Source organism: Carcharhinus amblyrhynchos, chromosome 34 (genome assembly GCF_965287045.1).
Source record: "Carcharhinus amblyrhynchos chromosome 34, sCarAmb.v2.hapA, whole genome shotgun sequence".
Classification (NCBI taxonomy): domain Eukaryota; kingdom Metazoa; phylum Chordata; class Chondrichthyes; order Carcharhiniformes; family Carcharhinidae; genus Carcharhinus; species Carcharhinus amblyrhynchos.
The window spans coordinates 3,618,419-3,635,794 of record NC_137357.1 but is presented as its reverse complement, the minus strand read 5'-3'; the positions used below and the strand labels follow the sequence as shown (position 1 = coordinate 3,635,794).

General features: G+C 47.2%; 1 protein-coding gene across 1 annotated transcript in view; it reads left to right on the top strand.

Moving 5' to 3' along the window:
• The window catches only part of LOC145361249 (transmembrane protein 150A-like), a 31,821-nt gene that overhangs the window by 13,344 nt on the left and 1,101 nt on the right, over nt 1-17,376 (top strand). The window contains exons 5-6 of the mRNA XM_080216882.1: nt 2,229-2,356; nt 7,189-7,366. Coding sequence (XP_080073008.1) covers nt 2,229-2,356; nt 7,189-7,366 — 306 coding nt within the window. The remainder of the gene's footprint in view (nt 1-2,228; nt 2,357-7,188; nt 7,367-17,376) is intronic.

Sequence of the window (17,376 nt, the reverse complement as noted above, 5' to 3'; positions counted from 1 at the left end):
CCCCCTTCATCCCCATTAACCTGTAGTTCTGTTGTGAGGCACCATTTGTTTTCATGCATTGGAAGCAGTTCACAAAAGATTTGCCAAACTCACCTCTGACCAAGAGTCATTATAGAAGTGCACTAGTCCGCAATTTCACCATAAAATAAGGAATATTGTCAAAGTGGGATTTTTCAATCCCTTCTTGGCCTTGCACTTCACATCTAGAAACTTTTACAGCACCAGTAACCACTCCTTTGACACCAGTTTCATTGCCCGCCCCCATCTTCCCTCTCCCCTTGCCACATCATCCCCTTAATGGCAGCAGTCCCCCAGGCTCTAGAATTTCCTGTCTCGTGATCTCCCTGTTCTCTTTTGAAACCCCCGTTAAAGCCCACCACTTTCACTGAAATGTGTTTTCCCCTCCTAATAGATCCTTCTGTAGTTCTGTCCAGTTTTATCTGGTTATGTCTTTGTGAAGCGCCTTGGCTCAAATTTGTTACAGTTGCTGCATAAGGACGTTTGTTGTTGATTTGGGTTAGAATCATCATGGAATTATAGAACTTATGCTGCTCAAGGAGGCCATTCAGCCCGTCAACTCAACACAGACCCTCTGAAAGAGATCTTACACAGGCACTATCCCTGCAATCCCATTGATCCCTCTGACCTGCACATCTTGGGACATAAAGGGCAATCCTCCTAACCCGCACATCTTTGGCACTAAGGAGCAATTTACCACGGCCAATTCTCCTGACCTGAATACACTAAGGAGCAATTTAGCATGGCCAATCCACGTGACCTGCACATCTTTGGAGTGCGTGTGGAAACCGGAGCACCCAGAGGAAACCCATGCAGGCACAGGGAGAATGTGCAAACTCCACACAGACAGTGACCTGAGGCTGGAATTGAACCCGGGGCCCTGGAGCGGTGAGGCAGCAGTGCTCACCTTGGTGTTGATGTCTGACAGAGTGTCGTTTCACCGCCATTCACCATCCAATCTGATGAAAAGAGTTAGCACTTGGGTAAGTTGTAGGAGCCACCCAGAAGATGCGCACGTTAGGTGGATTGGCCATGCTAAATTGGCCTTGGTGTCCCGGGATGCGTAGGTCAAAGGAATTAGCAGGGTAAATATGTGGGGTTATGGTGATAGGGCCCCAGTGTGGGATGGTTAGCTATGCAGGCACGATGGGCCGAATGGCCTCCTTCAGAATCTATGATTCTAAAACTACCTCAGCATTTGCCTCTGTCATCCACAGAGGAATGAGAAAGGTTTGACAGGAAATACTGATGTTTGCTTTGGCAGCAATGCTATTGTTTCTCTTGCATTCCTTTGTCATCAGCTCAATCTTGTTTTTATGATTTTTAAAGTAGAACATTTGTAACTAAATTAGGAAGCGTTACTAGGAATAAATAAAGTGCAGAAAATTTCACTCCCTATCTAACCCCGTACTGTACCTCCCTGGGAGTGTTTGATGGGGCTAGTGTACAGGGAGCTTCACTCAGTATCTAACCCCATGCTGTACCTGTTATGGGAGTATTTGATGGGGACAGTGTAGAGGAAGCTTTATTCTGTGTCTAACCCTGTGCTGTACCTGTCCTGGGAATGTTTGAGGGGAGACAGTGTAGAGGAAGCTTTACTCTGTATCTAACCCCGTGCTGTACCTGTCCTGGGAATGTTTGATGGGGGACAGTGTAGAGGAAGCTTTACTCTGTATCTAACCCCGTACTGTACCTGTCCTAGCAGTGTTTGATGAGGACAGTGTAGAGGAAGCTTTACTCTGTATCTAACCCCGTACTGTACCTGTCCTGGGAATGTTTGATGGGGGGACAGTGTAGAGGGAGCTTTACTCTATATCTAACCCCGTACTGTACCTGTCCTGGGAATGTTTGTTGGGGGACAGTGTAGAGGGAGCTTTACTCTGTAAATAACCCTTATAATATCTGGATTAGAAGTGCAGTGTGACGTCCATAGTTATTTGATAGGTCAGTGCAGAAGAAGCGTGCATCATGACCTGAATGCTTTAGTGAGCACCGAGAAATATTTCAAATGCCGGAATGCTGCGACTCATCCTAATTCATGCAAAAATTCACCCAAAACAAAAACCCTTTATTGCTGAGTTATTTGTGTTTAAGGATGGGAATCATCCCAAGCCCAGCATGGTGCCCAGCGATGGGGCCTGTCCTAACTTCCTGCTTGTGTCCTGGTGCCACGCCTGAATGTACTGATGTGTTTCTTTGTGTTCGTCCAGTGGTGGTGATCTGCGTTCTACGCTACGGTCAGATTCTGGAGAGGTGCCGTCCCATGTGGATCAACACCGGAGCCCTGGTCACCGGCTGTGTTAACGCCGTCGGCCTGATCATGGTGGGAAATTTCCAAGTAAGGCCATTTTCCCTCCTGTCCAGCTAAGGGGAGACGGCGGTGTAGCGGTGATGACACTGGACTAACAATCCAGGCTGGGAAGGAGGGACGCAGATTCAAATCCCGTCAAGGCAACTGGTGGATTTGAAATTCAGTTAATAAATCTGGAGTTGAAAGCTTATCATGGTGACCATGAAACTAGCATTGTAAAATTCGGCCCATCGAGCCTGCGCTTACCTGTACAGAGATGTGCAGGTTAGGTGGATTGGCCATACTAAATTGCCCTTGGTGTCCAAAGATGTGCAGGTTAGGTGGATTGGCCATGCTAAATTGCCCCTTAGTGTCCAAAGATGTGCAGGTTAGGCGGATTGACCACGCTAAATTGTATTATCGCTATTAATCCAGAAACTCAGCAAATGTTCTGAGGACCTGGGGTTCAAATCCTGCCATAGAATCATAGGATCCCGACAGTGCTGAAAGAGGCTATTCAACCCATTGAGTCTGCACCGACTACAATCCCACCCAGGCCTTATTCCTGTAATCCCACACGTTTACCTTGTTAATCCCCCTGACACTAGGGTCAATTTAGCCTGGCCAATCCACCTAACCTGCAAATCTTTGGACTGTGGGAGGAAACCGGAGCACCTGGAGGAAACCCACGCGGACACGGGGAGAATGTCTGTGTGAGGTTTGCACAATGACCCAAATCGGGATTTGAAACCAGGTCCTTCACACTGTGAGGCAGCGGTGCTGACCACTGTTCCACCGTGCTGCCCAATTGTAGAGCGATCAAAATTGGGTAATGCTCAAGGGGCTGGAATTAGAGGATCATTGTGGCGGTGGGGGAGGAACGGTTGCTGGAGGAGATTGGGGAGAGTGTGCAAGGCCATGGAAGGATTGGAAAATGAGGATGAGAGTTTGAAAATGGGATGTTGCTTGACATAAGGAGCTAGTGTCAGTCAGTGAGCACAAGGTGCGGCGCTTGCAGTGAGAGGACAGGCTAGGATATGGGCAGTAGAATATTGGGTGCCCCTTACAGGGCTGGTTCAGTGATGTTTCCCAGGTCCTGGCGATGGTGCAGAACCTGGGCCACACCTGGACGTTACCAAAGAGAATTCAAGTACTTTAGCTTTCCTCCCACCTCTGTTTATAACCTCGTCCCCTAAGCCTAAACCTGGTAGGATGCCAGCACTGTCACCGCTTTCTGTTTGGAAACAACCCAGCAGGCTGGCACCTGGCCAGTGTGCTTGGGTGAGATCAGGTGTGGGCATGTTTACGGTGCCACACTGCCCAAATATTATTCAACTCCAGTCCTGTTAAATTCCATTCCTGTGGTCTGCCGCTACATAAAGTGTGCTTTGACCTAATTAGAGACACATTATCCCTGCAATTTGCCATTGGGTTTTTTTTTTCAATAAACTCAGACTGCTTGTCAGCTTGTTGAGGTTATCTTTGTGATTAGGGCTTGTCAGGAGCTATTGCTGCCGTAAAGAAAGGAACACTTCCCATTTCAAGCACTGGCCACTCCCGGGGTCCTCCCCATGTCTGTGTGGGTTTCCTCCGGGTGCTCCAGTTTCCTCCCAGGCTCTAAAGATGTGCAGGTTAGGTGGATTGGCCATGGTGTACAGGAATAGGGCGGAGGAAGAGGGTCTGGGTGTGATATTCTGTTGGAGAGTCGGCACAGACTAGATGGGCCAAATGGCTGCTTCAGAAAATTAAGAAATGTAGTTTTTTGTAAGGTTGAAAAGCTAATTGTTATCATAGAATCATCATAAAATCCCAACAGCACAGAATCGAGTCTATGTTAACTCTCCAACTGAGTATTTTATCCAGGCCCCCTCTCCTTTTCCCATAACCCCATAGTTATAATGGCCAATCCACCTAACCTGCACATCTTTGGACTGTGGGAGGAAGCCGGAGGAAACCCATGCAGACACGGGGAGAACATGCAAATCCCACAAAGATAGCCTCACTTCCTAACCTGCTTGAACTTACCCATCAGCAGCCCCTATTGTCAATTCCCCCTCCATAGAATCCCTACAGTGCAGAAGGAGGCCATTTGGACCATTGAGTCTGCACTGACCCTCTGCCAGATCATCTTATTCAAGCCCCGTTCCCCAACATATCCCCATAACCCCACACATTTACCCTACTAATTCCCCTAACCTGCAGTTTGGATATGAGAGGCAATTTAGCATGGTCAATCCACCTAACTGCACATTTTTGGATTGTGAGAGGAAACTGAGCACCCAGAGGAAACCCACACAGACATGGGGAGAATGTGCAAACTCCACACAGACAGTGACCCGAGCCGGGAATTGAACCTGGGTCCCTGGCGCTATGAGGCAGTAGTGCTAACCACTGTGCCGCCTTTGGCAATGAAAGAATTGCACTGTTGAATTGTTAACGTAGTCTTTGCAGTGCTTGATAGAATACCTCCGCTTAGATAGAAAGCATGATCCCTTTCTTGCTAATTTAATGCACCATCTTGCTCCCACGCTCACATCTCTGTCCTTGACCTACTGCTATGTTTCACTGAAGCTTAACATAAGCTCAGGGAACAGCACCCCCGCTTTTCATTTAAGCACTTTGCACCCTGCTGGACTTAACATTGGGTTCAAACGACAGAACAATGCAGAAACAGGCCCAACAAGCCTGTACCAACTCCTAATCCTTATTTACACCCACTATTTATTGCCTATACATGCCTCTCGTTCATGTGTCTATCAGGATACACCTTGAACATTGTTAACATGCCTGCTTTCACCACCTCCTCTGGCAGCATGCTCCAGGCACTCGCCACTCTCTGCATGGAAAACGTCCCCCACACATCTCCCTTAAACTTTTCCCCTCTCAGCTTGAACCTGTGCCCCCTTGTAATTGACTCTTCCACCCTGCTGAAAAAGCCTCTAACTATCCACCCTATCTGTGCCCCTCATAATTTTGTAGACTGCTATCAGGTCTCCCCTCAGTCTCTGTCTTTCAAGTGAAAACAAGCCCAACTTACCCAACCCCTCATATCTGAGTCCAAACCAGAGGAACTTTGCCCTCCAGTTTGAATTTTTTTTATTTGCCAAGTGCAGTCTAAATCTTAATATCACATCTTTTGCCTTTAGTCAGAGCTATTCATTTTTCTGCTACTAACTTTAATCTAGACTCCAATGCTTTGTTTTGTTTTGCTACGACCATATCCACATCTTTGTTATTTAATCCAGAACATCTTTGTTGTTCAGTCTCTTCCGCCCTCTATCTATGTGGAGTGTGGTCCCTTTAAAAGCAGGTTTTATGTCAGTACCTAGATGTTTAAAATGTAGGTAGAAAGGGTACACAGATTGCAACAATTGTAATGAGGACCAAGCGTCAGGTAATCTTGGTAACAGGCTTGTACGTTTTGACAGCCTATCAGTTTAAAGTAGACACTCGTCTATCAGGAGCCTATCAGATTTGAATTTGCTGTTGTTTACAACATCAGACCAATCCTGGTATAGGACAATTGACATGTAATCACAGCTATAAAGAGAAACTCAACTGCGTGCCTGCGGAGTTGAACTGAAGAGCTGCCACCTCTCAACACCTAGGGAGGGAAGGAACAGCTCCCTGCCAGCTTAACATATCTCATAAGAGAATTCTCTATCTATCTAATCAAGGGTACCAAATCAGAAAGAGCTTACAGACTGCTGAATTGGCAGTAGAACTCCCAAATAATTTTGAGTGACCAAAATTCTGGTATTGTTATTTTCTTCTGGTAATGAATTGACCTTGTATTTATTTGAACAGCATTTGTAGACGGAGGTTTCCTCTCGAGGCTATATATTTGCTCAGACTTGAGCTAAATACGAAGACTCAAAATACAATGTACTGATTTTGAAGATGTGACTTTATTTAACCAAATGATCGAATGGGAGACTGATATGAGGAAGCCCTGTACTCAAGATAAAGAATGTGAGCTCCGGATATCAGTCTGGAGAACAATACCCCCCGTGAAGGCAATTATACATTTACCAAATCATGTTGCCCACCTTTCCGATGGGCATTATCCAGTAAACATTAATACAAATGAGTCAATTAATTCCAGCCAATAGCAGTAGACATCCTGACCTCACGGGATTTCATTTGTCATTAATTACGGACGTTGGAATTCATTACCACAGGAAGTAGTTGATGCCAAAACATTGAATGTATTCAAGAGGCGGCTGGATATAGCAGTTGGGGCGAATGGGGAGAAAGCAGGATTAGGCTATTGAGTTGGACTATCAGTTATGATCGTGATGAATGGTGGAGCAGGCTCGAAGGGCTGAATGGCCTCCTCCTGCTCCTATCTTCTGTGTTTCGATGTTCGCAAAGTTGAAGGCATATCTTGATAGACACGTGAACGGGAGGCAAACAGAAGGATAGAAACCGCTTGTGGGCAGTAAGTAGTGGGTGTAAATAGGGATTAGGAATCAGCAGAGGCTTGTTGGGCTGAAGGGCCTGTTCCTGCACCGTATTGTCTTTTGAACCCACTGTTAAGTCCAGAAGGCTGCAAAGTGTTTAAATGAAAAGCGGGGTGCTGTTCCCTGAGCTTGTGTTAAGCTTCAGTGAAACATAGCAGCAGGTCAAGGACAGAGATGTGACCGTGGGAGCAAAATGGTGCATTGTGACACTGCCTTATCTTTTGTTCTCCCCCCTCCACTCTTTAACAGCATAAAACCCCCCTTCAGCTCTGAAGAGGCCTATTCAACAGAAGGTTAACCGGTTTCCCACACCTGGGATGCTGCCAGACCTTCCGAGTATTTCCAGTGTTTCTCTGATACTGAACTGGCATGTTTGATTTGGTGACAATGCATTAAGATCTGCTCCTGTCTCCTCAGGTTGACCATGTTAAAAGCCTCCATTATATCGGCGCTGGAGTGGCCTTTCCCGCGGGCATGGCGTTCGTCTGCCTACAGTGTATCCTGACATACAAAGTCGCGATATCACTTCTGGATCACTGGATTGGCCACATCAGGGTCATCCTCACCATACTGGCCTTAATCTCCCTCGTCCTCAGTATCCTTTCGTGCAGTACTCCACCCAAGCAACCCGCTGGGTTTTTAACTTGATTTATCATTGTAAATGTACTGGGATACAGTGAAAAGTATTGTTTCTTGCGCACTATACGGGCAAAGCATACTGTTCATAGAATACATGGGGGAGAAGGAAAGGAGAGGGTGCAGAATGAGTTGTTACAGTCACAGCTAGGGTGTAGAGAAAGATCAACTTAATATTTGATTTGATTGATCATTGTAAATGTACTGGGATACAGTAAAAAGTATTGTTTCTTGCGCACTATACGGGCAAAGCATACTTTTCATAGAATCCATAGGGGAGAAGGAAAAGAGAGGGTGCAGAATGTAGTGTTACAGTCATAGCTAGGGTGTAGAGAAAGATCAATTTCATATTTGATTTGATTTATTATTGTCACATGTATTGGAATACGGTGAAAAGTATTGTTTCTTGCAAACTATACGGACAAAGCATACCGTTAGAGTGCACGGGGGAGAAAGAAAGGAGAGGGTGCAGAATGTAGCATTACTGTCGTAGCTAGGGTGTAGAGAAAGATCAGTAGATCAGTTTATGGTAGGTCCATTCCAAAGTCTGACAGCAGGGAAGAAGCTGTTCTTGAATTGGTTGGTACGTGTTCTTGGATTTTTGTATCTTTTTCCTGATGGAAGAAGGTGGAAGAGAGAATCTTCTATGTGGGGTCTGTGATTATGCTGGCTGCTTTCCTGAGATAGCGGGAAGTGTAGACGGAGTCAATGAGTGGGAGATTGGCTTGCGTGATGGATTGGGCTACATTCACGACTCTTTGTAGTTTCTTGCAGCCTTGGTCAGAGCAGGAGCCCATACCAAGCTGTGATACAACCGGAAAGAATATTTTCTATGGTGCATCTATAAAAGTTGGTGAGAATTAGCTGACAAGTCAAATTTTCTTACCACCTGAGAAAGTAGAGACATTGGTGAACTTTCTTAACACTCGTGTCGGGGTGGAGGGACCAGGTCAGGTGGTTAGTGATCGGGATCCGTAAAAACGTGAAGCTCCTGACCCTTTCTTCTTCGTCTCCGTTGATGTAGACAGGGGCGTGTTCTCCACCGTGCTTCCTGAAAGTTCAGTCATAGACAGTCATATCTGCAGTAGGTGTCTGCAGCTTTGGATGAGGGTTGCTGAGCTTGGAGTCTGAATTCCAGACATTGCCAGCTATTGGGGAGAGGGGGAGAGTTACCTGGATGCTTTATTCCAGGAAGCAATCACATGCCTTAGATTAGGCAGAACTTTGGAGATCCCTAGTTCTCGTGGACAGGAGGGTGTGCCTATGAGGTCAGGTAGTTGTGGAGTAGTAGAAACATGCTGCCCAGCAGACACCAGGCTCTAGCTTAATGGCGTAATGAGGAGAAGGACTTGTAGTGTGGAGGAGCAAGTGGCTTCGCCGTTGAAAGGCCTCATTCAAATGAGGATGGTGAAAAGGAATGCAGTGGTGATAGGAGGCAGTGTAGCCAGGGACACCACCCTCTCTCTCCCCAAGGGACGCCACGGTGGCACAGTGGTTAGCACTGCTGCCTCACAGCGCCCGGGACCCAGGTTCGATTCCTGGCTTGGGGCACTGTCTGTACCTTCTTCCTCCGTGTCTGCGTGGGTTTCCTCCGGGTGCTCCGGTTTCCTCCCACAGTCCTAAAGACATGCTGGTTAGGTGCTAAGTTCTCCCTCAATGTAACCTGAACAGATGTTGGAACGTGGCGACTAGGGGATTTTCACAGTACCTTCACTGCAGTGTTAATGTAAACCTGCTTGAGACTAATAAATAAATTTTAATTTGAAGCTGTGCAGGTTAGGTGGATTGGCCATGCTAAATTGCCCCTGAGTGTCCAAAAATGGTTAGGTTAGTAATTAGAATTAACTATTGTAAATGCGATCAAAGATGTGCAGGTTAGGTAGATTGGCCATGCCCCTTAGTGTCAGGGGGATTAGCAGGGTAAATGTGTGAGGTTACGGGGATAGGGTTGGATTGTTGTCAGTGCAGGCTGGATGGGCCAAATAGCCTCTTTGTACTGTAGGATTCTATCATCCTATAGCCTTACAGCCAGTGTAGTCACTGTTGTAATGTAGGAAATGGGGCTACCTGATCTAACCCACAGTCCAAAAATGTGCTGGTTAGGTGGATTGGCCATGCTAAATTGCCCCTTAGTGTTAGGGGGACCAGCTAGGGTAAATGCATGGGGTCATGGGGATAGGGCCTGGGTGAGATTGTGGTTGGTGCAGACTCAATGGGCTGAATGGCCTCTTTCTGCACTGTAGGATTCTATGGCTCCCCTGCTCCCTTCTGAGTTGGAAAAGAAGATTCTTCATTTCTTTAAAAAAATATGATCTTTGCCAGCGTCCGCAGGATTATGCTGGAGGTTTCTTCAATTAAATATTCATTGCCTAGGCAACCGGGAAGGGAAAGGAAAACACAGCAAAGGGCTGTGAGGGAAAAAAAGGGTTGTTTTAGTTATGAAGATTTTTGAGATGGCAGGAACGTTCGCACGTACACCATTGTCAACTGGAAGTTTTGGCGGCTCCCAGATGTGGGGATGGGCTGGCTGTGCTTGTCAGATGATTCATGGTGGGGAATGGGGTCTTAATTTCACCCCCTGGAGATGGCCAGACAACTGCTTATTAGGAGGTGCTGGCTGAATGGTATCACCTCAGAGGCTGCGATATGCGATTACCGTAACCGGTGCCCCCCCTTACTCACACTCAGGGCGTCCTCCGCCACAGGAGTGGAAAATATTCATTTCGCTTAGCTGACGTCTCAGTGAATCTCTCCAGCCAGGAAAGCAGCAAGACTATTTATTTAAAGGAGATGGTGGCCGGGAGCAGTGGCAGGGCGGTGGGGAGGTTGCGGGGGGGAAGAGGGGGTGAGAGAGTGAGAGAGAGGGATTTGGCATTGGCAGAGAACAAGATTAATGCAGATCCCTACACAAGATAATGACTGCTACAATCCGGGCTGGGACTCGCAGGAGAATCCTCGCCAAATAAGGCAATGCTGAGGAGCCCGAGAGTTTACACAATCTCTTTGTGTTGGCAGCTTATCTCCAGCTGTACGCCCCGGCGTTTAAATAACCCTATTTCCGTCGCATTTAAAAGCCCCCGCTGAGGGGTGGGGTGGGAGAGGAAGGAAATTTTTTCACGGACCGTTAAAATATTATGCAGCCTCAGAGTAAATTGTGACGGCCATATCGATCTTCTCCGCCTTCAGGGAATGTACGAGGTGCTGACGGAGCAGGCGATTGGGGGCGGAAGTGTCTGGATTGGATGGTAACCCCCCATCTCCCCACCCCCCACTTTGGCACAAAACGACATTGTCTTCTCATGCAATCGAGACTCATAAGGGGAATCTCTGTCCATTTGTCTTCAGTCCAAGGTAGACGCCATTAATCAATGTTACTGCAGCTATTTGGTTTACTGACAACAACTGACCAGAAGCAAAGCCGCACAATTAAATTTACAAACCAGCCTTGTGTCATCAGCCTCCACCCATGGATGGCACGGTGGCACATTGATTAGCTCTGCTGCCTCACAGCGCCAGGGTTCTGGGTTCAATTCCCAGCCTCGGAAAACTGTCTGTGCGGAGTCTGCACATTCTCCTTGTGTCTGTGTCAGTATCCTCCTAAGATGTGCAGGTTAGGTGGATTGGCCATGCTGTATTGTCCCTTAGTGTCCCAAGATGTGTGAGTTAGCTGGATTGGCCATGCTAAATTGCCCCTTAGTGTCCAAAGGTATGTAGGTTAGGTGGATTGGCCATGTTAAATTGCCCCTTAGCACCCAAAGGTATGTAGGTTAGGTGGATTGGCCATGGTAAATTATCCCTTAGTGTCCAAAGATGTGTCAGTTAGGTGAATTAGCCAAATTGCTCCTTGGTGTCAGGGGGATTAGCAGGGTAAATATGTAGGGTTATGGGGATAGGGTTATCTGATTGATAAAGGAATTAAGAGTTATAGGGAGAAAGCAGGAAAGTGGAACTGATCCACTTCAGATCAGCCATGATCTTATTGAATGGCGGGGCAGGCTCAAAGGGCTAGATGGCCTGCTCCTGCTCCATTTCTTATGTTCTTTACAGGGCCTGGGTGGGATTGTTGTCGCTGCAGATTCAAAGGGCCGAATGGTCTCCTTCTGCGGTGTAGGGATTCCATCATTCTTCCAATTCTCTTAATGTTTCTACTTCACTTTCTTTCTTGCTCTGCTGGAGTAGAGTTGTATGAATGTGCAATATTGTATGGCCCCTGGTTCGTCCTGCATGTATGATCCCTGCACTGTGGATATAGACAGGCTGTTTTATTGTGGAGAGTACTCAGCAGTCCAGCTCCATCATGTCCTCGCTCCTGATATCCCATCACACATTCCTTCCCTAGCCCAAGGAGTTTGTACTTCCTGTCTCAGCCGGGATCAGCAAACTCCACACTGATGATCAAGGACTTTGAACTCCTTGAAGAAGCAAGGGAGTGATTTAAAATGTCCTTTTTTTTTCAAGAATGAATGCGTGTAACATGGTGGTAACAACTTCAAACCTTTCTCCAGTATTTTGGTGCTTATTGCAAGTTGGTCTGTAGAAATAAAAAAAATCAAACTAAAATATCAATACAAGTCTAGATTGGGAAGTAGCAGAGCTGAATGGGGTTAGCGTGACCCCCATGGCTTGGAGCACAGTGGGTTAGCACTGCTGCCTCACTGTCCCAGGGATCCAGATTCGAGTCCTACCTTGGATCACTGTCTGTGTGGAGTTTGCACATTCTCCCCATGCCTGCATGGGTTTCCTCCGGGTGCTCTGGTTTCCTCCCACACTCCAAACATGTCTGGGTTAGAGGTATTGGCCATGCTAAATTGCCAGGGGGATTAGCAGGATAAATGCATGGGATTATTGGGATAGGGCCTGGGTGGGATTGCGGTTGGTGTAGACTCGATGGGCCAAATGGCCGCCTTCTGCACTGTAGCATTCTGTGAACAGTATCCCTACTCTCTGCTGGTTCATTTCCCAATCCATTGCTGACAATTTCACGGGCTCTAACTTCAGCTAAATGCTTCTTGGGAGAGGTTGTTTTCAGATGTCAGCACCTAAACAGGCCCTTCAGCCCAACTGGTCCATAACCATCCAGGTGTCCTCCAGCTAGTTCCAATTGCCTGCATTTGGCCCATGTCCCTCTTCAGGAAGTCCATATGAACAGCATCCATGGACATTTCTTTAGTCATTTCTTCAAAAAATATTCAATCAGGTTCATCATGCTTTTCACAGTAACTTCATTGCAGTGTTAATGCAAGCCGACTTGTGACACGAATAAATAAACTTTAAACAGAGCAGTCCCAAGACGAGGCTCCTGGGGGATTAGAACCATAGAATCTCTACAGTGCAGAAGGAGTGTATTCGGCCCATTGAGTCTGAACCAACAACAATCCAACCCAGGCCCTATCCCTGAAACCCCGTGTATTTACTCCACTAATCCCTCTAATTTGCACATCTTGGAATGCTAAGGGGCAACTTAGCATGGCAAATCCACCTAACCCGCACATCTTTGGACTGTGGGAGGAAACCGGAGCACCCGGAGGAACCCCATACAGACACGGGAGGGAGAACATGCAAACTCCACACAGACAGTGATCCCAGCTGGGAATCGAACCCAGGTTCTTGGAGTTACGAGGCAGCAGTGCTAACCATTGTACCACCCGTGCTGCCCCTAAATTCTCTTTTTTTTTTGAAAACATCGAAACTAGAAGCTGGAGGAGGCCATTCGGCCCTTTGAGCCTGCTCCACCATTCATTTTGATCATGGCTGATCATCAAATTCAATATCCTGATTCCCCCCTTCCCTCTCGTATCCTGTAATCCCTTTAGCCCCCAAGAGCAAAATCTAATTCATTCTTGAAATCACACAACGTTTTGGCCTCAACTACTTTCTGTGGGAGTGAATTCCACACATTCACCACCCTCTGGGTGAAGAAATTTCTCCGCACCTCAGTCCTAAAAGGATTACCGTTTATCCTCTGACTGTGACCCCTAGTTCTGGACTCCCCCCACCATCGGGAACATTCTTTCTGAATCTACCCTAAACCGGGAATTGAACCTGGGTCTCTGGTGCTGTGAGGCAGTGGTGCTGTGCCTCACTGTGCCACCCCTTAGAAGTCCCTGAACTCAAGCATCTACTTAGTAAAGGCTGAATCAGCCTAGGACTTGGGTCCAGAGCCACTGCAACACAGGTTAAACCTGCCACCGATGCAATAAAAAGCTGCATAAGCCAGTAATTTACACAGGAAACAGAAACGGCGGGGGGAAAGAGCCATTTAACTTCCCCGTGGGGATCTCCAGCACCAAGAGCCATCAATCAGAACCCACCAGGAACACGCAGGGCCTGTGACAGATAGGAAGACCAGTGACAGTAAATACTGGCTACGTACGGCACCCAGGGGAGTGACAAAAGATCGGATGGGTGACCAATATAACAGAAATGTCAGAATGTGCTCACCACCCGAGTCTTTTCACTCACTGACGGAAGTGTCACCTGCTGCCCACAGTGCCACTCCTGGTTTGATACACCAGAGCTGTAATCAAGTATCAGTGATGGGTGGAGAGTCTTAAATTGAATTCACTTGTCTGCCGTCTACATGTAAGACTCTGCTGCTCACGCAGATCTTTTGCAGTGCGGCTTCACAGAACAGGGATCGTAGCGGAAAATAGGGAGTGGGGGATGGTAAAACCTGGTGGGCAGTGTGGAGACACATGGTACTTTGGGGCAAAGGCTAACCAAAATGAAGAGGAAGAGGGAAGTACAAAGTGGTTATACAGGATTCAGTAGTTATACGGACGGAGAGCATCCCTCGCAAGCAGGTGTCGGGGCAAGGGATAGGTTAGGCTGCGTGGTCCAAATAAATGTTGGTCTGCAAACGCACACATTGAGTGGGATTTTCCGGTCTTGGGACAAAGCAGCTGGAAAATCCCACCAACAAGATAAGGAACAAATTCGTCTTGGAGGGTGGCACAGTGGTTAGCACTGCTGCCTCACAGTGCCAGGGACCCAGGTTCGATTCCCGGCTTGGGTCACTGTCTGTGCGGAGTCTGCACGTTCTCCCCGTGTCTGCGTGGGTTTCTTCCAGGTGCTCCGGTTTCCACCCACAGTCCAAAAGATGTGCTGGTTAGATGTTAAATTCTCCCTTGGTGTACCTGAGCAGGAGTGCGGCGGATTTTCACAGTAACTTCATTGCAGTGTTAATGCAAGCCGACTTGTGACACTAATGAATCAACTTCTAACCTTTTTAATACTTCCGCATTGGCAGTTCCCGGTAACCTTTGGTGGGTCACTGCAGTGGAAACGTGCCCAGAGGAAACCCCTGGAGCAAGCTCACTAGCTATGTAGTACATTTCTGCAGCTAGTTTGCACAATTGCTTGTAGCTTTTACCTGATCTAAATGTCTATTTATTTAGGATGTTTTTGTAGTAAAACACAAAAATTAAAAAAAAAACTCATAGCTGAACAATGTGCCAGCATTTGGTACCATTGCTGGTGCCTGACACATTGTTTTAATCATAGAATCCCTACAGATCGCACCTTCTCCTGACAGCCACCTCCGGTTGATTCATAGAATCATAAAATCCCTACAGTGCAGAATGAGGCCATTCAGCCCATTGAGTCTGCACCAACTACAATCCCACCCAGTCCCTATCCCCGTAACGCCATGCATTTACCCTACCTGATCTGCCTGACACAAAAGAGCAATTTAGCACAGCCAATCCACCTAACCTGCACGTCTTTGGACGCTAAGGGGCAATTTAACATGGCCAATCCACCTAACCTGCACATCTTTCGGACTGTGGGAGGAAACCGGAGCACCCAGAGGAAACCCGCGCAGACACAAGAGAGAACGTGCAGACTCCACACAGACAGTGACCCAAGCCGGGAATCGAACCCTGGAGCAGTGAAGTAGTAATGCTAACCTCAGTGCCATTGTGCTGTCCACAGGATTCTTTGAAATGCCAGTCATCTGAGATGCTTGCAGGTAGAGTTGGTGGGTAAGTGCAGATGACATTGACTTTACCACTCTGATAGTTTACATAGAAACTAGAAGCAGGAGTAGACCATTCGGCCCTTCGAGCCTGCTCCACCATTCATTTTGATCATGGCTGATCATCAAATTCAATATCCTGATTTCTCCCCCCCTTCCCCTCCATATCCCTCAATTCCTTTAGCCCCAAGAGCAAAATCTAATTTCTTCTTGAAATCACACACTGTTTTGGCCTCAACTACTTTCTGTGGGAGTGAATTCCACACATTCACCACCCTCTGGGTGAAGAAATTTCTCCTCACCTCAGTCCTAAAAGGTTTAAAATTTACTGATGACCATGAAACCATGACCCCCTAGTTCTGGTCTCCCTCACCATCGGGAACATTCTTTCTGAATCTACCCTGTTTAACCCTGTTAGAATTTTATAAGTTTTTATGAGATCCCCTCCCACTCTTCTAAACTCCAGTGAATATAATCCTAACCGACTTAGTCTCTCCTTATGTGACATTCCTGCCATCCCAGGAATCAGCCTGGTAAACCTTCGCTGTACTCCCTCTATAGCAAGGACATCCTTCCTCAGATAAGGAGACCAAATCTGCACACAATACTCCAGGTGTGGCCTTGCCAACACCCTGTACAATTGCAGTAAAACATCCCAATCCCTATACTCAAATCCTCTCGCTATGAAGGCCAACATACCATTTGCCTTCTTGACTGCCTGCTGTACCTGCGCCCTAACTTTCAGCGACTAATGTATGAAGACTCCAAGGTCTTGCTGAGTATCCATCTCTCTTAATTTACACCTTTCTTGGTCATCAGTAGATTCTTAATTCCAGGTTTCTTCTAATTGAATTCAAATTCCACCATCTGCCACGGTGCGGTTCGAACCCAGGTTCCCCAGAACAATAGCTGAATTTATGGATTAACAGTCTAGTGATAATAACATTAGGCCATCGTCTTGCCTAATTTCATGCACCCAGTCTATCATCTCCTGAGATGTGTGATGGGAAAAAGGGCAAATATTAACGACAGATCTACCGTTCAGAACCGGGAAGCTGAGGGGGGTCTTGAGGTACCTGGAAGGAAATTGGACAGTATGGTGGCACTGCAGTTGACACTGGGCGAGATTGTGGTGGGTGCGGACTCGTTGGGCTGAATGGCCTCCCTCGGCGCTCTAGGGATTCTGTGACCAGGTTGTGAAGCAGAGGCATTGCGAGTCTGACGCTGAGAGTATTCAGGGAGGAAGAGTTGTTTCACGTTCGTCCTGGGTGTTTCAGCTCCAAGGCTGGTCACGTGCTGGTAATGCAGCCGGAGTCATTAATCTGCCTCCAGCCCACCCATAAATCTCATTTCTATTCGCCAGCCGGAATCCACTGAAGCACAAGAGGCCCATTTGTTACCATGACAACTGCTCATCATGGGGACAGGTAGCTTCCTGTTGATGGAGAGTCCGTTAAACCACACGTTTTTGGAGTTGAAGGTCTTTGAGAGTCCCGACCTTTCGCACTCTGTTTCTTTACAGTAGGCAGGACAGGCTACCTTTCCCAGTTTAACTCACAGTGAACTTGTTTAGATAATAGGAAGGGTGGAGTCTGAAAAAGCGTGGTTGGTAAAGTGATCAAAGTACAAGATAATATATAGGGTGGCACACTGGTTAGCATTGCTGCCTCACAGTGCCACGGATCCAGGTTCGATTCCAGCCTTGGGTAACTGTTTGTCTGGACCTTGTACGTTCTCCCCATGTCTGCGTGGGTTTCCTCCGGGTGCTCCGGTTTCCGCCCACAGTCTGAAAAACATGCTGATTAGGTTGATTGGCCATGCTAAATTGATCCTTAGTGTCCTGGAATGCTTGGTTAGAGGGATTAGCAGGGTAAACATGTGGGGTTACAGGGGTAGGGTAGGTGGATTGGCCATGCTAAATTGTCCCTTAGTGTCCAAAGATGTGTAGGTTAGGTGGATTGGCCATGCTAAATTGCCCCTTAGTGTCCAAAGAT